Raw genomic sequence first — 23872 nt, 5'->3', positions numbered from 1 at the left:
ATTTGCTATAACATTCTCTACGACATTTTATGAAGGGTGGAGTTGACCTATGTATGCATTTTATTTGGTAAATATTTACACTCACGTATCACGTTCAGTCATTTTTACAATGGTCAAGATGGACTATCAGATAACGCTGTTAATGATAATAAAAGTACCTCGTGAAGAACTGGACTAATTTCTTCAGGCGAATCGAATAATACATTCGCTGTTATTCCTGTTCTGCTTTACTAATTGAATTAAGTGCTAAAAGAACAACAATGCGTGGGGATGGGATGTTCCTGTCGAGTTTTTTGGATGATACAGGGTCAAATGATGCCGAGGGACGCTCATGCTGCGGATTAAATCTTTAGCGGACATGGAAATGAACCTGTACAGATCTGCTGACCACAACTACTACTGCTTGCGTACCATTATTATTGGTTAGGTTGGTAATTGTATTATTGACTGCGATGGATAAGATTTTGTATAAATAGTCAACCGTCTCTCGGAAAAGGTATCAGTTTCCTTCCAGCTTCATTTCAAGCAACTTTTCATCTCATCAACTTTTGTGTTTTACACACCAACCAACCAAACTTCATCATGAACTCCGTAAGTTTTTAATAATCAGAATTTTTGAAATTGGAAATCACTTGTGGCTTCACCGACTTAACAAATTTATTTGGATTTGTATACATAGATCGTCGCTTTGTTGGCTTTCGTCGCCGTCGCTAACGCCGGATTCTTGGCTCAACCAGCAGTCTACCAATCTGCCGTAAGTGCAGAAATTATATATCACCGTTATATTCAATACTCTTTTTAAATTCTGATTAAACTAATGATTATCTCCTGAACTAAATTTTTAGGTCGCCGTCCCCGCTGCTCAATCCCTCCAATACAACAACCGAGCCCCAGCTGCCCGTTTGGCCGTCGCTGCTGTAAGACCGAATTTCTGAAATGTTCTCTTAAAAATTACCATTAACGTATGACCTGAAAATGAACGGTTATGGATTGATTTTTTCCAGGCCCCAGTCGCATACGCCGCCCCAGCTTATGCTGCCCCAGTTGCCACCTACGCCCACGCCGCTCCAGTCGCCTACGCCCACGCTCCAGTCGTCGCCAAGGCCATCGTCCCAGCTGCCCAATCTTACAGCTTCAACCAACGAGCCCCAGCTGCCAAGATCGCCGTCGCTGTAAGCTAAATTATGACAAACGCCTTCCTATTTTCAAGACTGATCCTTATTTTTCTCCTGAAATTTTTCATAGGCCCCAGTTGCCGCTTATGCTGCCCCAGTTGCCACCTACGCTCACGCTGCTCCAGTCGCCGTCGCTGTAAGTTTACATATCTTGACTTCGATAAGTACAAATTATGACCTTTTTTATGCTCACTCTCTAATTTTTCTTAGGCCCCAGTCGCCTACGCTGCCGCTGCCCCAGCCGTCGCCACCTTCGCCCACCAAACCTTCTCCACCCCATACGCCAACTACGCCTGGTAATTTCTCAAACACCTGGGCATCAACAAATGACCCCATAGAATGTTCTAAATTGTTCCAAATTTCTAAATTATTGTTCTAATTTATTGTTTGAAAATTTGAGAATGTTATGACTGAATAAAGAGATTCGATAAATTGCAAAATTTCATAAGACTATTTGTTGTTGTTGGTCATTCCATCATAACTTGTTTTGAGATTTAGAATTACTTTATTAACAAAGGGTGAAAGAAAATAAACCTGGGGAGAGTTATATGATGTGAATATAATGTGACAGTGCTACAATTATTTATTATATAAATGTTGCTTTCCTTCCACCATCCAGTAACAATTGTCAATAAAAACCATATAAAAACACTGTAGCTCATGAAAAATGATCGTTTGCTTCTGCATGCAAACAATGAACAAAGTAATGACCAAGATGGAATCAATCACAGTTGACTTGACAGTCCATCCAATTTCATCATGCCAATTTTAACTTTTAATAATGGCGGATAAACGGTAAAACACGAACTGAATTCCATCAACGTTCGTCATCATTTTGTAGCATACGTGCGATTAGTAAATATTATTATTTAAAAACCTGAGTTTAGTAAGTTTTTCGCGACTATTTTAAACAACAAAGTTTAGTTTTGATATTTACAAAAGTATGACGAATCGTCATTGAATATGCATTCGACGACGAACAACCACAAATTGATCACTGAACTGACGAGTCGTCAGTGACAACATGGTGACAACAAATGACAAATCCAAATCTTTTCATTAAGGTTCGGACTTGTGTTGTGGCTGTGGAGTGACCGACGTCGAATGCATACTCAACAACAGTCGATATGCCGCATCATAATTATTATGATAATTGGCCAAAAATGTCACAAGTTTGTACAGTACTTGTAAACATTTCATTATTATAATTTATGTCATCAGATTCTCTTTAATAGGTTAATAATTGTCTCCCGTCTGCACCCTGCTCGGAGGAACAACTGAAGATGCAACGTTCTCAAATGGCGGACGAGCTGTACCACTTGCTGGATTATCGGCAGCTTGTCCTCGAGATAATTTTGGACGGGAAGAAGATTACTCGGATAGTGTGCGAGCTACGAATGTCTCTCTTTGTGAAGGCGGTCATGATGAGTGACCAGCGACCACAATGCCTCATGCCTTTCCCCTCGAGTTTTTTTAATCCGGTCACGAAGGAGAAACAATTCGGCCTTCTGAAGGAAACTATTGCGGTTATCCCTCCCCTCCAGGACATTACGGAGGATAAGCAGCTTCCTCGGATGGCCTGGGAACTTCTTCACTGGGTGTAAGTTTACTACTAATTAATAATTCTTCTCTCCTATGAAAAAGCTAACAAAAAAGATGTCGAAAATGAGAAAATACCTGCCGCACTGTTTGTTAAATAATTTAGTGTAAAATGTCAGGAAACTTATTTTAAAAACTATTTTATTTTTACTTACAGATTCACTAATCCCCTGACGATTGAAGCAATAACGGAGAACATTCCTGCAACACTGGAAGCCCTAAAATTGCAGATGAATTTGACCGACATTAGCCCCAGATTTATCACCTCGGCAGAGCCCTTCCTCCTCTTCAAGGTGACTCCGTCCGTTCCCAAAACGAGTTTTGACGCCGAGAAGGTCACACATGGAAGCTTCTTCGCGTATCATGGCTCGCCGTTGGAAAATTTCCACTCCATCATTCATCGCGGGCTGAAAAACGAGCTAAATATTAGAAAGGCGTACGGCCACGGAACTTATCTCAGTTCAACTCTCAAAGTTTCGAAAGGTTATAGTACCGGATCTGAAGCATGGGGGCACAGCGCTTTGATGACGCCCCACGTAAGTAATAAAACAAGAAGAAATAAAAGGATTGTGCACATAACAATTTCTTTGGGTGGAAACTTTAACACTTTTGGCTTTAGGTAGATGTAGGTTTGGAGCTTCTTCGGAAGGAGCATCTGCAATGCGTTGCAATTGTGGAGGTGGTCAACCATCCAAACCTCAAGAAGCACAAGGTTGGTGGAGACGGGACTCATTACTATGTCGTGGAGAAAGATGAATGGCTCCAATTGTCTCATTTAATTGTTTATGTCATATCTCATTTTATGTGAAGCAATGTGAAGAGCATATGTATGTATTGACACAAAGTACTATTAAGAGTTAGTTACTATCGTCAATTTTACGGATGTTGTGACTTGTATTAAACGAAGCAGAGAATAAGTGCCAATTCACTATTATTATAATATACAACTTAAATAAACCTACAGTGCAGAATTGACTTTCAGGGTAAAATTATTGTCAAGTATTATATTCTATGTAATTAATTAATGGATGGGTTAAATGTGGTGACCTATTTTTAATGAGGATTAAAGCCAGAATTTTAGTGCTGTCGTGTGATGTAACCTAACTATGTGCACACCATGATAACCTTGTCGTGAACCATCAAGTATTTCCTATTTTTGTAATTTTATAGTATAATTAATAGATAATTAGCCTTAGTCCGACGTAGAGTTCTTTTTGAAAACTAATCCAATTATAAGTTTGAGAATATTATGACTGAGTAAAGAATCTGACAAATTACATATAAATAAATAAATCATTCCATCAAAATTTATTGTGAGATTTCAAATAACTTTATCAATGAGCATGAAATTAAACATGGGAAAAGTTGCTTTTTCATTTCATCCCTTTGATCGTCCTGAAAATCTCAATTTGATTGTCCAATGTCGGAACGTCGTTGATTTCTTGCTTTTCTTAAAAAAAACTCAAAAATTGGAAACTGGTTTCTGAAATAAATATTTGTCTTTTTATAGGAAATCATGAAAATTTTAATTGGTTGCATAAGTAGCAGGTGTTATTATGAAATCAACATCGCACCCAAGAGAAATTTTATTAAAAATCAGTAGTACGAAGGACTAGATTAACTATGGGTCAGTAACGATAATTTAATGGTATAATACATAAATAACATTTAAACTCCACGACCAAAAAGTCCAATTATTATCGATTTCTTAACTTTTTGACCTGAAGGAAAGTAAAATTCAAACTCTTATTTTCGAATATCCCATCTGCAACAATGTAACGAAATAAATATGCATGTACATTGTACACATAATAGAATCACTTACCATAAGTTACGCATCAGTGAACTGAACGAACGTGGAATAATTGCAACTCTTCAATTTTAACACAGACAACAGAAGTGAGTCTTCCTTTTATTATGAAGTTCAGGGATGCACACATAATAAACGTAATGACTGCAAGTACCTGTATTTTTTTATTGCATTGTGTGCAAATTAGTTTCTTTGATGAACTTTTATACGAAAAAGTGAACGTTGCTTCAATACGAGTTATTTTAAAAAGTTTCAAGTGTCATAGTCTTACTCCTCTGTTATAAAATGTCACATTTTGCGTCGTAATGACAAATTCTGCTATGCAATTCACGTGTAAATGAAGCGAAATGAAATTGTTACGAAAAATGCAACAATGCAATGTTCATTTTCATCCAAAGAATCTTCACCTCAAATAATTAGCTTGTGTATACAATTAAAAGCGATACTGCATTTTATATAAAACAAAATGCACTAATTGAATTGATTTTTTCCACCAATTTGACTCATGGGATGGAAAAAGATATCCCTACTCATAAATGCACACACATTCGTGGTAAGGTAAATGATAATGATGATGATGAATAAAACGAAAATAATTATTATTGTTAAAAAGTATCTTACTCTAATTGAACCAATTTCGCTTTCTATTCTCAGATCGGCTTGACCAAGTTAACAAGTTCAATCTATTTTGATAATGAAAATGTGGTGGTCTCGGTATATTCACCTCCTCCTCCTCCACATCGCGTCTTTATCTCACTGCTAACCTAATGGTCTACTCTTTGTTTGTCTGTATTAGTTTACATTTTCAATATTGTTTTACATTTCTGATTGTTGGAATACATTCAATTTTCATCCATTACACTTTTAGCTGTCAGTGATAATACAACTTTTCATCTCTGAAATTTAGGCTGATCCATATTTTGAAGTGCAGCAACATAAATACAATGTAGTTTAAAAGGAACGAATAAATCAAGTTTAATAAAGTCTCTTAAAATGGGGACGAGGGGTGTGGTTCAAGTGTCCAAAGTACAAGTGGGAAGTTTCGTCGTGTTGTTGCTTCTTCAAAGTGTTAAGTGTAATAATAACGATGGATTCGGTTTCCCAGAAGGGTTTCGAGACTTTAACATGCCCACCGGGTTTCCATCAGACGCTCAAAATATTGACACAAACCCTGTAACTGAAAACTTTGTGAATCATGAATATCATAATGATAACCATCCTCGTCATAATGACAATGGCGTTGAGTACAGTGAAGTGACGGGGCCGTCGGGAAATGGAAATAATAATAATAACAATTTCTATCAGGAAAGTAACAGTAATAATGATGCTCCACCACCAAATACAGAAGTTTCCGAGGATGAATTCCGAAATCATCTTAATCCTAACTATAACAAGAACAAGTTCGCAACGGAACAATCGCCTCATGGCGAAAATTTTCCAGTGGAGCAGTACCCCCAATCTGATAATCAATATCAACCTGATAATCAGTACCATTCTGATAAGCAGGCTAATCAGCATGGAACAGATCAAAACCCAGTTGACCACGAATACCACGAAGGTGATCAATATCAGAAAGTTCCTGAATTCACCGGGGGGCAGCTGAGACCTGCGAATAATCGCGTTTCCAAGAAGGTGTGCAAAGGTGCCTGTAAAGTCTTAAAGAACCGACCAGTGATTCCAATTTTCTACAAGAAACGAGTCTACGGTCGCGGCTGGGGACGGAAGCCAAGAAGACCTCGAAGAAAACCCAGGAGAAAGCGCAAACCTTTATTAAGGTTTAGAAATTGGTGGAAACCAAGACGGAAACCGAAGAGAAAGCCAAGAAAGCCATTTTTCAAAAAGCTTCGACTCCGATTTCCCTGGAAGAAGAGGAGGAGACCAAAACATAAGTCGCGACCACCCAAATTTGGACCCCCGCATCATTATCATGAACATGACGCTGGTCATTTTGAAGGTGACGATCATCATCACGAGCATCCTGAGGGATTTTCAGGAGGAAACTTTGGAGGTGGTGGCGGAGGCGAGGAGGAATATCAAGCTCCAGATTATAATCATCATGACGGAGGAGGCGACGGTGGGGTCGAGTATCATCAACATGATGATAACTTTGGTCATGGTCCTCCTCATGGGTTTGGACCATCAGGAAATTCAGAATACGGCGGTGACCATGCGCCATATCACAACAATGATAACGATCAGGGTGTTGAATATGAGACTGGCGGAGGCATTGGCGAAGGTGGATTCCGACATGCCGGACCCCCGCCCGGATTTCAGCGTGGTCCCCCACCTAAACCAGTTGGTATTCCCTACCATGTCCGACCAGATAATGAGAATTACCAATTTCATGGAGGTGACAATTCACCACCAGCTTTTGGGCCACCTCATCACGACGATCAGCATGAGGATGGACCACAAAATGACTTTAGGTATGGTCCACAGCATAATCCCCACAGACCCAGTCACCATACACACACAACATTCCATGACGGTCCTCCGAATGATTTTAATGCTGGCCCTCCTGGTGGACCCCCATTCAACAACCAACATGGCCATAGACCGCATCATCCTTACAGAGAACTGCATCATGTAGGTCCTCAAAGACCTAAACCAAACAATAATGCTGCTGCTGCTCCACAACAACAATCTTCGAAACCACCACCGTCATTCCGTGATCGGTGGCCATTTAGGCTTATTTCCAGTATGACCAGTATGATGAAACGATTCCGACCTGGATATTTTTCTGCTCCTCCTCCTCCCCCTCCACAAAACCACCATCAGAATCAGAACAACCAAGGCAAACCTCACAACCCACACCAGCAAAATAATCATCACCATAATAAAGAACCAGGACATTTTAATAATAATAATAATGGACCAAATCAAATTCCACATAATGAGAATCAGCAAAATGACTCACCCGAGCCACATCAACACCACAATGACCATTACAAACCCCAATCTGAGAATGAAGGGCACAAAAATCCGGAACAAAATGATATCCGACAACAGTACGAAGAGGACTCGCACTTTGACGGGCCCCAACTTTTCCCCCCAAAACAAACCGCCCCCAACAAACCACAAGCGCCAGAACAAAGCCCTCAACAACAGCAACTACAAGGTCAAGCTCAAAACGACAACCCTCGACCTTCCAATATCCGGTTGCATCTTCCCCCACAAAATCAGGAGAGGCCCCCAAAACAAAGCATGATGGACATGCCAGGAGCTTTGTTTGATCTTCTCCACACGCCCATGCACAACCGTCCACGACCAAACATTGTCCCCGTCCCCATCGAACTCAGACCCACAAACAAGGAACCAGACGTCATTTACGGTAAACCAATGTCAGACGATGACACCAAATCACAAAATGGTGGACCTAAAAGACACCCATTTTCCAACCATCCGGACAATTACCCGACAACATTTAGACCCAAACTTAAACTTCCAATTCCATTCATGCCCTTCCCAAATAAGGGCGAATCAAATAAAAATTCCCAATTTGGCTCATCTTCCTCCCATCCAGAGCATAACACCAATAACGACAATATTTTCAAAAACATGCCAAAATACAACCAACCAACAAAGTTCTCCACGCTACCAGACCAACTGGACCAATTTAAACCAGATCCGTCCCATCAACATCTTCCAGATTTGACGTATCACGGCGCAGCAAGTAATATTATAAGTTCACGTGCAAGTAATAGTAGTTCGAAAGAAGTCGTCAAGTCCAATTCCAAAGAAGTCTTCAAGTTTACCCCAAAAGAAGCACATGTTAAAAAGAGACGAAAAAAGTTACGACGCGATAAAAAGCAGCGAGAAAATTGACTTTCTAGAATTTTGTAAATTTAGTCATGTACTTGTGCAATGGATGGATGGATAATATGGATTTATTTAGTTGATATTACAATAAGATGATACACAGACTTGTTACAAAATCATTGTGAAATTGCTTTTGTAACAAATTGTTTGCATTTTTGTCTTAAAAAATGCCATATTTAATTATTATAAAGCTTTCAAAACGAAATTAAAGAAAGCATTTATTACATGAGGCGTGAATTAAAATAATATATTTTATATACGATATTTTATATATGTAAGTAAGTAATACTGTCGACCTGAGTAGAGTATGTCTACGCAAAGGAGTAAATTAACCTTGAATTTCATTAAACATTATCTTGTGCAGGACGAAAGGGAAACTTTATTGCTTTATATTTACAACAAACCATAAATACTGATTTTTGAGAGCGAACAATACAAGAACGATTAAACCGTGTCTGAGGAAGAGTAAAAAAAGGCACATGAAAAAAATGCACGGTTGCATCCAAAAGCTGTTAAGTGTGTTCAACCGCAGTGCGTTTTATAAAGAAGTAATTAAGTCAAAATCTTTTGCACGTATATTTTATGTATGTATTCTCACATCAAAGTTTTAAAAATCTCAATCTGAAATCTAATTTATCCTGTAAAAAGAGATTACAATTATTGTAATTATCAGTTTCCTACTTTTTCAAAGTCTTAACTATACATAAAATTTTTGATTTTGGCAGGAAAAATATTAATTTAATTAATACCTGCATACAAATTGTTATTTTTTTCGTATAGGTTTGACTCTGATCCAAGTATTACAATGTAACTCAGCCAGAATAATAAAATTTTATGATGCTTAAATCGTGTCAATTTAATCCATACAAATTCAGTTAACATCATGAAGTGGCAATTTCCTAGTTTCTTCCAATTTCAAAGAGAGCATGCAACTAATGATACACGTCACGCTAAATACAATGTAAGGTCCGGAAGCCCAAACTGTAAAGAAAAGTGGCAAAAAATCAAATATTTGCATTTTAGAAAATGAAAATAAGCCCACAAATACTTACATGTGCCAAAATATGCCATTTGTGGCGATAGGACTCCTCCCACACTTGAAGCAATTGTACAAATACTGAAACATATCGATCGAACTATTGTAGGAAATGATTCTCCCGTAAAACACGTCATAATTGCAAAACTTGTCTCATTAAAAAATCTAGCTGCTAAACATAAAATGAGAATCACAGTCCCAAAATGCATTTTGATTGATTGGGTATCGTAAATTAAATGGATTCCGGCAAGAGGTACGAGACAGCATACGCTCACGATGAGAAATCCGATGAATGACGATTTTCTACCAAATCTGAAAGAAATTCATGTAACATTACTTTAAAAGTGATTAAGCACTAAATTTTTACAACTAATGACCTGTTGCTGAAATACATTCCCGATAATTCCGCCGGAGAGTCCAGCAAACCCAGTAGGAACACGTTGAGATATGGATTTCCATCAATATTTTTCATGTTAAACGAAATTCCGTAATAAGTCAGTGCATTTGCAAACCAGGCGAAAAAAAAGATTGATATGCACATCAAAATTTTTCTGTCTTTAAATGCAGTCCATCTATTTTGAAAGACTTCTTTGTCAGAAGCTGATCTCAGAACGGACTCTTGCAGAAGTAGCAGCGATTCTTCCGATATTTCGGGACGATTGTTCCATGCGGAAATCTTGTTGAAAATCACCCCAGCTTTCTTTGTTTCATTTTTGCAAAGGAGCCATCTCGGGCTTTCATACAACCATCTGGAAATTAATTTATGTAATTAATTCACTATTAGTGCATAAGAAATTAATAAAAATTGTAAATAATTTTACGGAAATGTTAGGATCAGAAGTAACGCTGGGACGATTGACGCCCAAGATAGCGTCCTCCAGTCTGGGCTTAAGTATCCAACCAAAGCCAACAACATTTCGCCAACCGGCCACAATGAGACACATCCACAAATAATTCTCCACGAGGGGGTCAAAAATTCCATTAAATAATTCATGTGGGCGACCATACAACCTACATAATTTGAGAATTAGTAGAATAAATTGTTTAGTCAATAAATAACTTCAAATCAGCAAGTCATTTTTTAATTTTGTACCTCCGGCAGCAAGCCCTGAGAATAATTTTGAGGCTGCATACATCGGAATGCTTGTTGATTGGGATGCAAATATTCCCGATGCACTCAAGAGTATACAAACGAGAAAAAAGGCAGGTTTTCTCCCAAACCTCCAAAAATTCATAAATTAGTATTGAATATTTTATTGGTTAATTATAAAATAATCCACCTGTCGGCAATCTGCGCTGTTATTAAAGGCCCAAGGGCAGAACCTATCATGAAAAGACTTGTAAGAAAGTCGGAAATCCATGATTTCTCGCAAATCAAGTTCCACTGTGAACATGTAAATAAATTATAATTCATGAGCATACACATTAAAAATATGCTGGTTAGTGGCTTCTTGTTACCTCTTGAACAATAGATTTAAATGGTGGTTTAGCCTTTAATTCCCCATTAATGCATGAATTTGTGCACAAATCATCCTTGGCTACGAGTGATATGGACGAATCGTTCGTTTCGCAATAAAAGTCGACGTGCGTGGTTGTCGTCAAAATCGGGCTCAACGCCACCATTGCGCCTGGAATCTCCAAACACAGAATTACAACCGTTGCAAATAATTGAAATCTTGAAAATCCACCTAATCAAAAGACATTTTTATTGAATAAGAAAAATCTTATTTAAAAAAGAACGTATTTTTTAGTATTTACCTAATTGCTCGTAAACATTTTCCACTTTTAAAGTATTATTTTCAGCGACTTTCCTATCATTGTTATCCATTTTATTCAGAGGAATTTCAGGAGATGGGACTCTAAAATCTATTTTATCGCCCATTTTTAACTTGAATTGTATTTGTAGTTTGTGACAAAAAACTTGAAATAATTAAGTTTGCAATTTTGTGGAAATCATAAAAATTAAGTAGCAAGCAATAACCTAGTGAAGGTTACGTATGGACAAACGGCTTGGCAAAACTAAACTGCAACAGACAAAGTTCATCATTGCAAGTTACTGATTATATTCAAACACCTGTATAAAAATGTGTTTTGTGTAGAATGTTGCTGGAGGCAAGATGATGAGATGTGAGGTCATGAGTCGAATCGAATTTGATACATCATTCACTTTACAACAAAAGATTCAATGTCAAAATGTTCAAACCTACTCCAAAAATACAATAACAAATTAATCAGAATCAGAAGCAGCCGACTAGAACATTTACATTTGTTTACTAGCCGAGAACCTGAAATATTTTTTTTTTACTTTATCGACATGTCATTCCGCTTTAAATGTGCCGACGAGTGACATCATATTGTGTATATAGGTAAAGTTGATTGCATATTAAAACGCAATTACTGTATGGATGAGCAATCAGCATCATCATTGACAATGAACTTCACACAGCAATTATTTTTTAGTGTTAAACATAACCCAGAAGAATTTATTTCATGTCCAAGAATAGCATTAAAAGAATTTAATTTTGCAATAAAAATGAGCTTCTACTACTACTTCTGAATGCCGTAAAACATTTGCATTTTTCGAGGATTTTACCGTGTACTTTCCAGGAATAAACACATCAAAATGATTTGTTCTTTATGCAGATGTCTTAATATTTATTATGTCTGGAACGAAATGGTCATCTATAAATTGAAAGATGCTCTGATTCAGCCATCATTCAAAATTGGTCAGTCTCATTGTAAGCTCGTAATTTTTTTCTTTTAATATCAAAAAATACGACAAAAATGCCGAAATTGTTCACCATTCTCGCATTTTCTTCCATGTTGGCTCTTCCCTTTGTGAGCGCATCTCCAATTTTTTGGGATGAAGCCAAGGAGGAGAAATCTTCTCTGGAAGGAATGGACTTCATGTTGAAAAAGGGTACATTTCGTGTAAAAATCAATAAATCATGCGAGGGTGGAATGAAAAATCTAACGTTATTTACAACCTTTCAGACTCAAATTCATACAAAGAACTTCTTTCCGATTCGAATAACGAACCTGCTGCAATGACACCAAGTAAGAAAGATAAGCGACAAGTCGTTCTAGAGTTTGGAATCCCCAGCTTCACAACATACGGATACAATTACTACCAGCAGCCGTACAGCTATTACAACACTTACGAGTCGTCAGGTCATGACCATGGACATCATCACCACCACCACCACAGACACCACTCCCATCATGATTATTGAAGAGAAAGACAAAACAATTAATGATTTTATCATTCCGGAAATATGCTTGTTTTGTTTTCCTTGTTTAAACAAATACACAACAATACAAATTAAATGAGGTATGAATCCTCCATATTCCTTGTAAATTCGGACTCATCATAAATACGTATATACCATAATCATATCCACCCGTATTTACTGGGGGAACAACAATGCACACGCAGGAAGGAAGGACCAACATGATGTGAAATCTTTTTCACGGGATGGGATACATATTCTTGCGCAACATTACAGCATTTCTACCCTCATCTCATCTCATCCTCTACACAAACATGAACGACACTTGTGTAAAAATCATTGTAACGGACAAAGTCATAAAAGCCGACGCCATCTTTTCTTTTTCGATTCACGGCATATTCCTAATTCTCATATGCAGCATTTTTCAATGGGAAATATGAACTCGTAAAAATTTATTTAAAATTCAACAATAATAATAATACGACTTAATTTTTTTATGTAAGAGAGGAGAGATTCCTCGAATTTTATGCCAGTGTTCAATGCCGTTTGAATTTTATAGCTCGTTACTAACTTTTGCTGTACAATAGAATCGTTAGTAATTTCATTTGCTTTACACCGCGTAATGCATTACATACGTCACGTTTTTTTACCTTAACTTAAATATTTAGCGAGGATAAGCCTTCTCACTACATACATGTGAGATGATGATAAACAGAGCTGAATCTCATTATATATGTAGTTGCTGTTGCGTAATAAAAGTGTAGCGAGTTAAATAACGGTCTTTCATTTACTCTCTCATCTCAAACTTTTGCTATGTACGAATCCAAACTGAAATCCATATACTCAATTGATGAAATGAAATGAATATTAAATAACCAACAGGGATGAACCGTGTTGGGGCAGAAATAGAGAATGTGACTTATCTAATCGGTCTAATTCCATTGATTTGATACATAATTTTTAGAAATTATGACATCATGTTGTCCCACTTTTTATGCGGAATTACTTATTGGGATTTGAACTACCAATCAAATCTTATCAATCGGACACACACGCATGTGGATTTTACTGTCATGTCATGAATTGATTGTGGTGGAGTAAAAGTAAATTGGTTTGGCTGTTACTTATTATTACACAGCCGCTTTTTTCATAATGGTGACAACGGCGACGCTCATTTTTATGATGAGCGAGCTCTTCTCTCCCGGCGCTCGCCATGTTCTGTTAAAAAGTTGTGGCAGTAGTTCTCACCGTTAAAAAAGATCCCCATGCCATCCAAATCCATCCATGTTTTACTAAAAGTAACCACCAGCAGAAAAGTGGAGCTACATACATAACGTAATCCATCCACTGCTCGTTTGCAATGCAATGCTGTCCGTGTAACGAAAAACTTTAACCCTTTTACTCCTCTCCCGATTCAAATGGAGGAAGAGACTACAACACCAAACCAAACTTATGGTGGATATTTTATTATAATACATTGCATTGAATTTGGTCGGATTTGTGTGTGTAGGTAGAAGGCAGGCAGGATATTATAATATTCTGGGAGGAAGACTCTCTCTCCATGGTTGACAACGAGTCAATTTTAAACGTAAAATTTTACCAAATTTTGACAATTGTACTAAAGCAGAGTTGTGCACCAATGTAGGGAGTATGTAGGATATGTGTCATTATTTAAGGGGTACATTATATAAGTGAAATATAAACTACTTCTCATATTATTAATACTACTTCCCAATGACTGTGTGTGATTGATATTTGATGGTATATGGGAGTGTAGTATTATGTGAAGCAAGTGTGTGATGTGTGGCAATAATAATAAGTGGATGGATATAAGTGTCATTTTAAAGTAAATTCATAATATGGGTGTGAATGCATTGTCAGCAAGGCAGGAGTCATTACAAGCTGAATGGTATGGATTTTATTTAAGTGCGAGAGAGAAAGCATATTATTATTGAGAATAGTGTAAAACTTTCTCAATCAAAAACCTCAAATTTAATTATCTCATCTCTTTGAATATGTTATTTTGTCATGTTACGAAAATGTTCTAGTGACAGGTCAAATTTAAACTTTTCAGTATAGACTAATAGTAAATAAATTTTTATATAGAAGGCAGTTTTTGTGGTTTTGAATTTTTTTTAGTAGAGATAGATATCAGTGTTGTAATAAACTTATCTCTGTTGCAAAACTGCTCACTCCACAACACATTTGCAATGCAAATATGCTGAACACGGGTTGTGTATTCGCATAGTAAGCAGACAACTGTCAAACAGGTATTATTAGAGGATAGGATTTAACTACCCGAGAGTTATTAAGAAGACGAGCGAAATTATCCCGCTACATTTTTTATAGACATTGATGCAGTTTTGCATATATACTTTTACTCTTTTACCGAATGCAGATTTTTAGCGAGGATTTCAATACCAAGGCTAAATTAATATTTATTTTGGGTGCAGGTCAGAAATGACAGAACGGCGGCGATGAATTCTGTGGTGAAAGTTAACTTGGGATTTGGATCGGATCGCTGGAAAGGTACATTAGATAATCTAATTAGATTTGTGGTTTTTAGGTTCATTCGTTTATGAGACGTTCAACTTTTTGACAGGTTTGTTCAGCGAAACTTTTGCTGTTGTTGCTGCTGCTGCCCAGTCTTGATATTGGTGAAGCTTAAAAGTCAAATAGTACATAATTCTCCAAATATAGGAAGCCAAAAAGAGAGATAAAGACAGATTCAAAAAAACTAAATTTAAAACCACCACCAAACCAATTTATTAAAGTGATCTCGTAAAGAAGACTAGAATTTTTTTCAGCAAGTGTTTCAAGAATGTCTCACATTCACAATTTAACAAGCCATCTTAAAAACACTACCATCACTCCAGCTCCCACTCCACCACAACAGACTTATCGACTACCGCAAAACGGCCTTAAAATATATCAAATGCAGCAAAACGTAAGGATGATGACACCCCACCACCACCAGCAACAACAACAACAGGTGCCCTCGCCACATCACCAGGGTCATCCGCAAATATCCGTTGCCAGAAAAGGAGGAAATTTAGGGGGAATAATTAACGCGATCCTTCCAAATACGACAACGCTGACTCGAACACCAAATCATTTAAATGCTAATATTAACTCATCAACGGCTCAGATACAATTTCAACCTCAGCAACTTTCACAATTGCAACAACAATTAAAAAGACCTCCCATGACACGAGGTCCAACACCGCTAGTTAATCATATCCAGGCGCATCAATCTCCCCATAAATCTGGAGTCGACGCTAGGAAATTTATACCAGCCCCACCTTCTCATCAACCTCCTATTAATATTAGTCAAAATCATCATCAAGTTAATCATCATCATCACAATGTTGCAAACAATAACCATCACCACCATCATGGTCAATTATTCAATTCGCCAAATCATAAACACTTATCATCATCACCAATTTCTAGTAGTAATGCACCTGTCGGATTAATACCAAGCCAAGCTCACAAGCCAACACAACCTGCTCGGAATTCGTCTCCTGCACAAAAGGACGTATCGTTCCGTCATAATAATAATAATAATTCTGGCTCTGGAGGGGCCGCCCGTGTTCAGCATGTTACAAATCATGTAAACCAAAACCGTAAAAGTGTTGCAACCATATCACCAAGTACTGTAGCGAAATATCTGGCCAAAAAACTAGAAGGGACTAAAGAAATTAAACCACCTCCTGCAGTAGTTGTGGTGAGTTTATTTATATTGTCATTTATGTAATTTGATATGATTAAGATTGAAACTAAATTAATATTAAAAATTATAGAAAACTGAAGAACAAGAAGAACCCCAGGAAGTTTCGGCCATCGGACCTAGACCTTTTCAAAAAGGAGACGATGTCCTTTTTACAACAGATGATGGCACCTTCATGTTTGGAACGGTTGGAATGGTTAGAAAATCATAAAAATAACACTATTAATGCAGATTGACTTTATTGGAAGGAACTTATTTGGTTACAGATTCATGGAGAAACTTTGCAAATTTTATTTGGCGATGGAACTCAACAGTTGGCGGAATTTAATAAAGTCAAATTGTTATCGTGCTCGGTTGAAGATGACGATGATGACGATAGCAACACCACTACGAGTACTCCAAATAATGCAATTCATGTCGATACTAATAACCGAGTTGAAAATTCTGGTTCTTCACATTCGAGTACATCGCTATCCAAACCAAATAATAAAGTAGTAATAGCCAACAGTTTAGCATCACCTGTTCCTGTCGTACCTGTGGGAGGGGGTGTAGCCACGCTTGCAAGTGAAGAGGTCACTTGTGGTTCGTGTGGAGTGGTTAAGGTACATACGAGTACACATGTCAAATGTATAGAACAGTCTCTTATTACGTTGTACTTATACTGATGGTTATTTTTTTATTTCTTGCAGAAAGTTGCTGGGAAAAAGGCTTTAAATTATGCTCCTCACACAAAAACCCAGTTTAACTGTCGACGCTGTGTCAATAAATCTAGGTTTTGTAAAAGCAATAATATGCCCATCGCTCAAACTCCTTCGGTAAGATTTCAAGTCGTACGTAATAAGGTCGTAATCTTAATACGAGTAACGGTAATAATACAAATAATTTGTTTGCTATTAGTCTCCTAATCGTGGGAAAACTGCCAACACATCCCCTTCAAGCAAGAACCGTCGACAGTCTGATGAATCCAGCGGAACCAATAATGTTTGCTTTCACTGCGAAAAGGCGACAAATTATAACGATCGGTTACATTGCAATCTGTGCGAACGAGCCTGTCACCTCTCTTGCCTTGCAATGACGCCACCTCCATTGGAGGGTGATCGGTAAGCATACATTAAAATTGTGACCAAAAATACATCACGTTTTTCACTGGATGACTTATGCATTTCTCTATTTTTTAATTAGATTTTGGGATGTAATTTGTTCTGCCTGTGGCACCCAAAACGGAGACTCGGGAGCCTTTGGAAGAACTAAAGTCTTTTCATGCCGAAGAAGTATTACGTCGTGGTCTGACGTGGCACATTTAATTCTAAGCTGTTTAGCAAGTCAACCTGAAAGTTCTGGGGAGCGATTTTTCGACTTGGAAAAAGATGTTATACCCTTCATTATGGAGCACACTGATCGCCTTCATTTACCGAGAACGGTAACTTAAAATTAAAAGCTTCTTAATTATGTTATGTATGTCCAACGTTATTAAATTTTGCATTCAATTGTATGTTCTATAGTACAAGAACATTCAATCCGATAGTCGAAAAGAGTTCCTCGGCACAGCTCTCCACAATGCAACTCTGCGCTTCTTAAATGGTGCTGAAGTTAATCGAAATGATACTTTGTGGGCAATCAGGGAAAATAATAATCATCAAGGATATCCTCTTCGAGTGCCCGCAGCAGCTAAATCGCCACAAAAGAGTAGCGCACCAAATAAATTGCCAATAACTCCCACGAGACCAATAAGGACGACGTCGTCATTAGCATCTTCGCCTGGGAGGGGTGCAGTACTTGGTTCTCTTCAGCACGGTTTGCACAATTATTACATGAGCTGACGGGTTTTGTTATAAATAATACATGTGTAAAAATATTTTAGGTCGGAGGTCGTCTATCGAAATGAATGGATCTTGCGCCACTCCATCTCCACCCAAATTGGACAAATACGACATTCCATTCAGCAAAAGCATATCTCCAGCAAAAAGTAACAAATCATCCAGCCGTCTCATGTCCCAGACAGAAAGATTAGTGCAGAAAGCAAAGAAGCAATGCCAGCAAAAGAAAGTTTATGAAAATGAGTTGGATTCTAATAAGGTATTAATTCCTGAATCAAAAAATCGTCCTTCACATCTATGTAGATAATTTAAATGTTTAATTTATATCCCCAGCGCAAAACCAATGATGTGACAGGATCTCCACAATCCAATAAGCGTCCAAAATTATCTCCAGACCGTGGGTCGAATGGAATTTGTCTTCCCTCGACAAAAACGCCTTCTCCAATTTCGAGTAAACAAGTCACAGAATGGCTACAATGTTTAAACGCGGCAACTAATCGAACTCCTATAACGCCAAACTCTTCTGCCAATAAAAACAAAGCAAGTCCTCTGCTTTCAGGCAGTTCATCACTTTTCGGTAAAGCAGTCAAATCGGCTGGAATAACTCCTCCAGGGAACTCGCAATCTCCAGAAAAACCATCGCTTAGAATTCGAAAACCAAAGGCCTTCGACCTCTCAAAGGATAAATCTGGTTTACAAAAAAATAAGGACAACAATGAAACCATTCAGACCAAAGCATTTGGAAAGCTGAAAGGTCGACTAGCAAAGCAAGCTCTGAAGGCAGCTTCAAATTCAAATGTTGCAACTCAGCGATTTTCCCAAATACCTGCAGCCAATGGAGCTATTCCAACTGAAGAATTAATCGCACCATCTGAATTTTCCTTGCTCAATTCTTCCGTTGAGGACTTGATCACTCACGGGTCAAGATACACGTTGCATAGTCTCCCTAAAGCTCCAGAAACTAGTGCAGAATTACAAAAATTGAAGCAAAAAGTTGCGGAAGCATATGCTTCTGAAACCTCAACTCCTCCTGCATATATAAAATCAAGCATTAATGGCAAGCCCAACCGGAAGGAGAAAAGTAAAAGAGATCTGAAAAATTTAGCTTCATATGAAATCACGGGAAAATGGGTCAACGCTTCTGGAATTGTCCATTATCACTGCGAATGGAAAGATGGGTATGGCAATGACAGTGACGATGATGACAATGAAAACGAGTTACTAATCGAATGGGACGATTTGGACGATACAGATCTACTTTTCAAATGTATTGATAATCTTCCCACCGATATTCCCAACAAAATTTGCCACATCACACCCGCAATAGTTGCCACCTCAGATCAGTCAGAAGAAGACAGGAAACCCGTTATGAATAATAATTCTCATAATGATGAAAGTGATACAAATCGTAAAGCTAACAATAACGATTCAAAATTAGCCATCAAGAATGAAAAGATTGAAAGTCCCATCAAATCTGAACAAGTGGTTGTTCGTCCTCATCCATTTTTTGTACCTAATGGCCTAAAGTTAAATAGAGTTAAGAGTAAAGAAGATGGTAAAATTATTATTGATTTAACATCCGATGATTAGCCATTAATTACCTAATTATACTAAATTATATTGTTTTTTCATGTATTTATTTACATTTTATAGTAATATTTATAACTAATTGTAGTCATTTAGATAAGTTTCAGTTTAGTACAGCCATGACGTGGCCTAATTTAACCCGTTCCACTTTTAAAAACGTCATTTTTTATCCCACTGCCTGATACGTAAATCTTATTGTGTTCTTTTTCGCTGAGTTAATGAATTATAATGTCTTTTATCAAACCAAAGTTTTGCCAGTTAACTCGCTGGTTTTTATGAATTTAGGGCAACGACAATATATACATACATACAAAACAAAACCAACACTGCCTTTTTATGAATAACTTTTTCAAAAAATCTGTTTAATTTTTACAACATGCATAATAATAATATGCATTATATATAATTGTGAATTGTAATATATGTATCACATTGTTACTTCAAGATAAATATGTATGACACCACACACACGCAAATAGATAGCGATTTAAAAATTAAGTCGAAGTACACAGTGTTGGGGACGACGTGATAATTAAGCTGTTGTACTTTTAGAATAGAATATAATGAAATATGGACTGAAAAACTAAACGGAGGGAAAAGTTATCTAGAAGCACAATCATTAATTTAACAATCTATACTTTTTATAGTTTGAGTCTGGTACAACAATTTTTATAAATAATAGAGATCAAAGTATGTCATGTGGTAAAAACCTACCTATATACCTAAAAAAATTATCGTTTGACTCTTGGTTATTGGTTCTGCTAGTTTTTCTGTGATTTAACCAACAAACGAAGGAAAGGAAATGAACGCGGAGTGAATATTATGCATGTCAACGTAAAGAGACTGGCTTGTCGGGTGTTACCATATTGTTCTGACGACGATTATTGACCATGAAACCTTAAACGTAAAATTATTTAATTAGTCATTTTTGTTCCACATAGTTTGCTCTGTTTCATATATATTGAAATTGAATTAGACTTGAGCATTACAGGTTACATTAACTTATTTATATTGCCCTTTACATAATTAGTTTAGGTATTTATCAATGTATTTATTTCCTATCATTGTCATTCTCGTTAGTACTCAATACCTGGAAATGAAGAAATACGAAAGAATAAAACTTGTAAAAGTACGTACACAATTCGTATAAACAAGCACTCTATCATATTAAATAATATTTTTTTCCATGATTTTAGCAATATTGACAGCGGCGGAAACTCTAATTGCTATTGATTTTTCCAAGCACGACAGGATATCCTGATTCATGTTCAAATAACCAAATTTGCTGATGGGTGGCGTAATAGCTCAGGCTTTTATGACAAAAAATGTTGTCCATCGCGTCGCAATGTACGTACGTTCTTACAAACGTATGTACATGCATATGTACATTGGGACTACGCGTCGTTGGAGAAAGTTCCAGATTTCCAACCGGGGAAATTGCGTTGTTGTGCCAAAATATCGGGGTGAAAGTACCATTGCTCCAGATTTCTCGTATGCATATACGTCCTAAACGTACCCGATATAGCCGAATGAACGCGTGATACAAAAAATAACAGACGGAGAAAGGCGAGAGCACATAGGAGATTCTCATATATATAAAAGCTCATTTTCTTTTCCACTTTCGTTTATTTAGTCGCCGACTTTTACGTCAGTAAGAGTAGCATCGGGTGCTCAAAATCCCTCATTAAAATAGCAATAATAGTAAAGCTAAGCCTGGTTTGTGTGAGTTTGCTTAATGGGTTTAATATTCTCTTGGTTGCGTTTCATTACGTTTAGTGCATAGAAATGCATAATATTGAGTCGGTCGATATGTCATACTTGGTTAACGGAAAAAAATCAAACAGGTTTATTACACGGTTTGCTTGCGTACATCAGTATAAGCCACAGTATAAGTTGAGTCACATCTGTAATCTGTAGTACAGATTCATAGTACAGATTCTGTACTATGAAATAAGCCATCAGTTATTATACTGAAATCCACCAACAAACTCCAATTATTTTCATTACAAATTTCTACTCGGAAACATACTTAAATTTGCCAAAATTAGAATTAAAATGCTGAAAATTAAAGAGATCAACGACAACGAAAATTTTTCTTTAGTGTCAAATGGAAATATCGAAAGTAATAATTGTTCCCATTCGGAGAAAGTTTTTGAGCCGTCGGGTGACTATGAAGTTTCAACTCTGCTGGAAAGAGACACGGAAGCACTTGGTCATCAAATCGCTGGGCATTCTAGGACAGGTAAATTAATTAATTTACATAAATTGATAATTAACTTTACTAAATAGTTTGCTTTTATGAAAATTCCAGGCGTCTTAAAGCACAAGCTTGGCTATGTTTTAAAACCGCTGCAGAAAGAACCTCTTGGAACACGTGAGGTGAACTTCTACTTTAAAGTGTTTGGTACCGTGCCTAGGATAGAGGACAATGATAATTACGCTACAACCACACCCGATCAAGATGGAGATCAGAGAAAGCGGAATTCCAACTTGACATTGCAAAAGTATCTCTCAAAATTTTATGGCGTCATGCGAATTCATTCCATGGATGAGGAAACCGGAAACCCCACTTGGAAACATTACATTGCTTTAGAAGATCTGGTCGAAGGTTTCCTCAAACCTTGCGTGGTTGACATTAAAGTAGGGGCTCAAACTTGGGATTCTTTAGCCTCTCCGAAAAAAGTTGCTCATGAAAGGTCAAAATATATCGGGACGAAACAACCCATCGGACTTAGCTTGAGTAAGTTTATTTTATCCAGCAAATTGAAAAAAGATCTGCACTTGTGGAAAATAAAATTTTAAATAATTGTTTTCCAGGTGGAATGCAGTATTACGATTTGAGAGCAAAGAAGACGTCGAAAATGGAGAAAGAATTTGGCAAAACCCTCGTCGTCTCTACGTTTATTGACACAATCTACGAATTTCTTAATGGAGCTTCTGACCCTACAATTCCAAACTATATTGCAACAAAATTGTTACCAAGACTGAAAGAGATTCAAGAATATTTCAAAGTACAAAGGGAATTTTGTTTTTACTCGAGTAAGTCATCTTTCAACTTATTATTTAATTGCTGCGAAAATAGCATGGAGCTGCAGTTGTGTGGCGATATGATTTAATGATATGTTTTACTCTTATAGGTTCTCTTTTAATTGGATACGACGCGTATAGATTTGAAGCACAAAAATTATTGAAACAAAATTGTAATTGGGAATTGAACGATAATCTTGGCGACAACACGACGAGTAGTTGGCTGCGAGTTTGTATGATTGATTTTGCCCATGTGACCCCCATGGAGGGGACAAATCCAGGACCTGATACCAATTACCAATTCGGCCTCAATAACTTGATTAAAATATTCAGCGAGCTGAGCTCATCCACTGATATTCAATCTTCATCAGACTCTGAATGAAATAATGTTATACAAAATTATTGGAGCAAATTTTGTACGTAATACTAGGCTCAACTAGAATTAGTCAAAAAATGAATTTAACCGAGTAAGTAATTTTCTACGGGAAACTTTCTACGATTTTCACAACTCAACCAATTCATGAAATAATATGCAACAGTATTTCAAATACATAAATCAGTAAATGCTTCATCAGAAAACAACTTGTACATAAAAATTAGTCAAAATTACTATGCACATAATTTAATGTAATATATTAGAGATGATGCTGCCATATTAAATGATGGTGGTTCATTTTGTATTTATCAATAGTTTTTAAGTTCCTCAGTTTATACTGCTGATCGGTAGTAGGGTTGTAATTTTGATATTTTCTGGAAATACGTAATAGTTTTAATTTGAAACCAGTTTTCGATTTCTATCAAATTGTAATACGTATATACTTATTAGTAAATTATTTGAAAAATATTTATGTATAGCTTTAATTGCGGTGAAGACAATAAACAATGCAATGATACATACATATTTATTTCTTGAGGCATTCTTTGGGTGATTTTTGTACATAGGGCAATGTTTCAGGCAATGTATGAATGAAACGCCTATAAAATTGACTTTTAACACCGTTCATCCTTATTTGGCATCCTTTTACGATCAAATCTCAATCAC

General features: G+C 36.9%; 6 protein-coding genes and 1 long non-coding RNA gene across 12 annotated transcripts; 5 read left to right on the top strand and 2 right to left on the bottom strand.

Annotated features, from left to right (window-relative positions):
- Positions 1 to 433: 433 nt before the first annotated feature.
- On the top strand, positions 434 to 1623 carry LOC110853729 (cuticle protein 38). Of its 2 annotated transcripts, XM_022102045.2 has the most exons (6): positions 435 to 591; positions 680 to 754; positions 846 to 917; positions 1005 to 1172; positions 1246 to 1311; positions 1386 to 1623. In XM_022102045.2, exons 1-6 carry the CDS (start codon positions 583 to 585, stop codon positions 1473 to 1475), a joined length of 480 nt encoding a protein of 159 aa, XP_021957737.1. In that variant the 5' UTR covers positions 435 to 582; the 3' UTR covers positions 1476 to 1623. The 2 variants fall into 2 exon arrangements, with proteins under 2 accessions (XP_035710711.1, XP_021957737.1); XM_035854818.1 differs by lacking the exon at positions 1246 to 1311 and having other exon boundaries at positions 434 to 591.
- Positions 1624 to 1903: 280 nt separating this feature from the next.
- Positions 1904 to 4081, top strand: LOC110854111 (protein mono-ADP-ribosyltransferase PARP16). 3 transcript variants are annotated; one of them, XM_022102510.2, is made up of 4 exons: positions 1904 to 2061; positions 2411 to 2775; positions 2932 to 3310; positions 3394 to 4081. In XM_022102510.2, exons 2-4 carry the CDS (start codon positions 2459 to 2461, stop codon positions 3580 to 3582), a joined length of 885 nt encoding a protein of 294 aa, XP_021958202.1. In that variant the 5' UTR covers positions 1904 to 2061; positions 2411 to 2458; the 3' UTR covers positions 3583 to 4081. The 3 variants fall into 3 exon arrangements, with proteins under 3 accessions (XP_021958202.1, XP_035710710.1, XP_035710709.1); XM_035854817.1 differs by lacking the exon at positions 1904 to 2061 and adding an exon at positions 2105 to 2347 and having other exon boundaries at positions 3398 to 3538; XM_035854816.1 differs by lacking the exon at positions 1904 to 2061 and adding an exon at positions 2131 to 2347.
- Positions 4060 to 4694, bottom strand: LOC118436528. Its single transcript, XR_004835531.1, has 2 exons — positions 4600 to 4694; positions 4060 to 4495 (listed from the first exon to the last, which is right to left on the bottom strand). It is a non-coding gene; the product is annotated as an uncharacterized LOC118436528 (long non-coding RNA).
- Positions 4695 to 8763: 4069 nt separating this feature from the next.
- LOC110854077 (organic cation transporter protein) lies at positions 8764 to 11585 on the bottom strand. The gene is made up of 8 exons (XM_035854980.1): positions 11198 to 11585; positions 10898 to 11127; positions 10720 to 10823; positions 10533 to 10660; positions 10261 to 10450; positions 9817 to 10188; positions 9456 to 9751; positions 8764 to 9384 (listed from the first exon to the last, which is right to left on the bottom strand). Exons 1-8 carry the CDS (start codon positions 11319 to 11321, stop codon positions 9275 to 9277), a joined length of 1554 nt encoding a protein of 517 aa, XP_035710873.1. The 5' UTR covers positions 11322 to 11585; the 3' UTR covers positions 8764 to 9274.
- Positions 11586 to 11765: 180 nt separating this feature from the next.
- LOC110854076 (transcription factor MafB-like) lies at positions 11766 to 12744 on the top strand. The gene is made up of 2 exons (XM_022102473.2): positions 11766 to 12359; positions 12434 to 12744. The coding sequence occupies exons 1-2, from the start codon at positions 12224 to 12226 to the stop codon at positions 12670 to 12672; spliced, it is 375 nt and encodes a 124-aa protein (XP_021958165.1). The 5' UTR covers positions 11766 to 12223; the 3' UTR covers positions 12673 to 12744.
- A 1271-nt stretch (positions 12745 to 14015) lies between these two features.
- LOC110853940 lies at positions 14016 to 20958 on the top strand. 3 transcript variants are annotated; one of them, XM_022102313.2, is made up of 11 exons: positions 14016 to 14578; positions 15123 to 15198; positions 15272 to 16396; positions 16473 to 16595; positions 16666 to 17001; positions 17089 to 17214; positions 17297 to 17499; positions 17582 to 17819; positions 17902 to 18193; positions 18261 to 18475; positions 18550 to 20958. In XM_022102313.2, the coding sequence occupies exons 3-11, from the start codon at positions 15491 to 15493 to the stop codon at positions 19804 to 19806; spliced, it is 3696 nt and encodes a 1231-aa protein (XP_021958005.1). In that variant the 5' UTR covers positions 14016 to 14578; positions 15123 to 15198; positions 15272 to 15490; the 3' UTR covers positions 19807 to 20958. The 3 variants fall into 3 exon arrangements, with proteins under 3 accessions (XP_021958005.1, XP_021958006.1, XP_035711016.1); XM_022102314.2 differs by lacking the exon at positions 14016 to 14578 and adding an exon at positions 14609 to 14939; XM_035855123.1 differs by lacking the exon at positions 14016 to 14578 and having other exon boundaries at positions 14970 to 15198.
- Positions 20959 to 21366: 408 nt separating this feature from the next.
- On the top strand, positions 21367 to 23728 carry LOC110853922 (inositol polyphosphate multikinase). Its single transcript, XM_022102286.2, has 4 exons — positions 21367 to 22045; positions 22115 to 22543; positions 22621 to 22842; positions 22941 to 23728. Exons 1-4 carry the CDS (start codon positions 21859 to 21861, stop codon positions 23210 to 23212), a joined length of 1110 nt encoding a protein of 369 aa, XP_021957978.1. The 5' UTR covers positions 21367 to 21858; the 3' UTR covers positions 23213 to 23728.
- The last annotated feature ends 144 nt before the right edge of the window (positions 23729 to 23872 follow it).

Source organism: Folsomia candida, unplaced genomic scaffold (assembly GCF_002217175.1).
Source record: "Folsomia candida strain VU population unplaced genomic scaffold, ASM221717v1 Fcan01_Sc009, whole genome shotgun sequence".
NCBI classification, from domain to species: domain Eukaryota; kingdom Metazoa; phylum Arthropoda; class Collembola; order Entomobryomorpha; family Isotomidae; genus Folsomia; species Folsomia candida.
This window is presented reverse-complemented; position numbering and strand designations above follow the sequence as displayed.

Excerpts from the sequence above, each read along its gene's own strand:
- LOC110853729 (XM_022102045.2), top strand. Across the intron at positions 918-1,004 it reads CCCGTTTGGCCGTCGCTGCT|GCCCCAGTCGCATACGCCGC; the intron begins GTAAGACCGAAT and ends GATTTTTTCCAG. Across the intron at positions 1,173-1,245 it reads CTGCCAAGATCGCCGTCGCT|GCCCCAGTTGCCGCTTATGC; the intron begins GTAAGCTAAATT and ends AATTTTTCATAG.
- LOC110854111 (XM_035854816.1), top strand. The coding sequence starts at position 2,303 with ATGCCGCATCATAATTATTATGATAATTGGCCAAAAATGTCACAA. Across the intron at positions 2,348-2,410 it reads ATTGGCCAAAAATGTCACAA|GTTAATAATTGTCTCCCGTC; the intron begins GTTTGTACAGTA and ends TCTCTTTAATAG. Across the intron at positions 2,776-2,931 it reads TGGGAACTTCTTCACTGGGT|ATTCACTAATCCCCTGACGA; the intron begins GTAAGTTTACTA and ends TTTTACTTACAG.
- LOC110854077 (XM_035854980.1), bottom strand. The coding sequence starts at position 11,321 with ATGGGCGATAAAATAGATTTTAGAGTCCCATCTCCTGAAATTCCTCTG. Across the intron at positions 10,661-10,719 it reads ACAGCGCAGATTGCCGACAG|GTTTGGGAGAAAACCTGCCT; the intron begins GTGGATTATTTT and ends GAATTTTTGGAG. Across the intron at positions 9,385-9,455 it reads AATGGCATATTTTGGCACAT|TTTGGGCTTCCGGACCTTAC; the intron begins GTAAGTATTTGT and ends TTTTCTTTACAG.
- LOC110854076 (XM_022102473.2), top strand. The coding sequence starts at position 12,224 with ATGCCGAAATTGTTCACCATTCTCGCATTTTCTTCCATGTTGGCTCTT. Across the intron at positions 12,360-12,433 it reads GGACTTCATGTTGAAAAAGG|ACTCAAATTCATACAAAGAA; the intron begins GTACATTTCGTG and ends ACAACCTTTCAG.
- LOC110853940 (XM_022102313.2), top strand. The coding sequence starts at position 15,491 with ATGTCTCACATTCACAATTTAACAAGCCATCTTAAAAACACTACCATC. Across the intron at positions 16,397-16,472 it reads CACCTCCTGCAGTAGTTGTG|AAAACTGAAGAACAAGAAGA; the intron begins GTGAGTTTATTT and ends TAAAAATTATAG. Across the intron at positions 18,476-18,549 it reads ATGAGTTGGATTCTAATAAG|CGCAAAACCAATGATGTGAC; the intron begins GTATTAATTCCT and ends TTATATCCCCAG.
- LOC110853922 (XM_022102286.2), top strand. The coding sequence starts at position 21,859 with ATGCTGAAAATTAAAGAGATCAACGACAACGAAAATTTTTCTTTAGTG. Across the intron at positions 22,046-22,114 it reads CGCTGGGCATTCTAGGACAG|GCGTCTTAAAGCACAAGCTT; the intron begins GTAAATTAATTA and ends TGAAAATTCCAG. Across the intron at positions 22,544-22,620 it reads ACCCATCGGACTTAGCTTGA|GTGGAATGCAGTATTACGAT; the intron begins GTAAGTTTATTT and ends ATTGTTTTCCAG.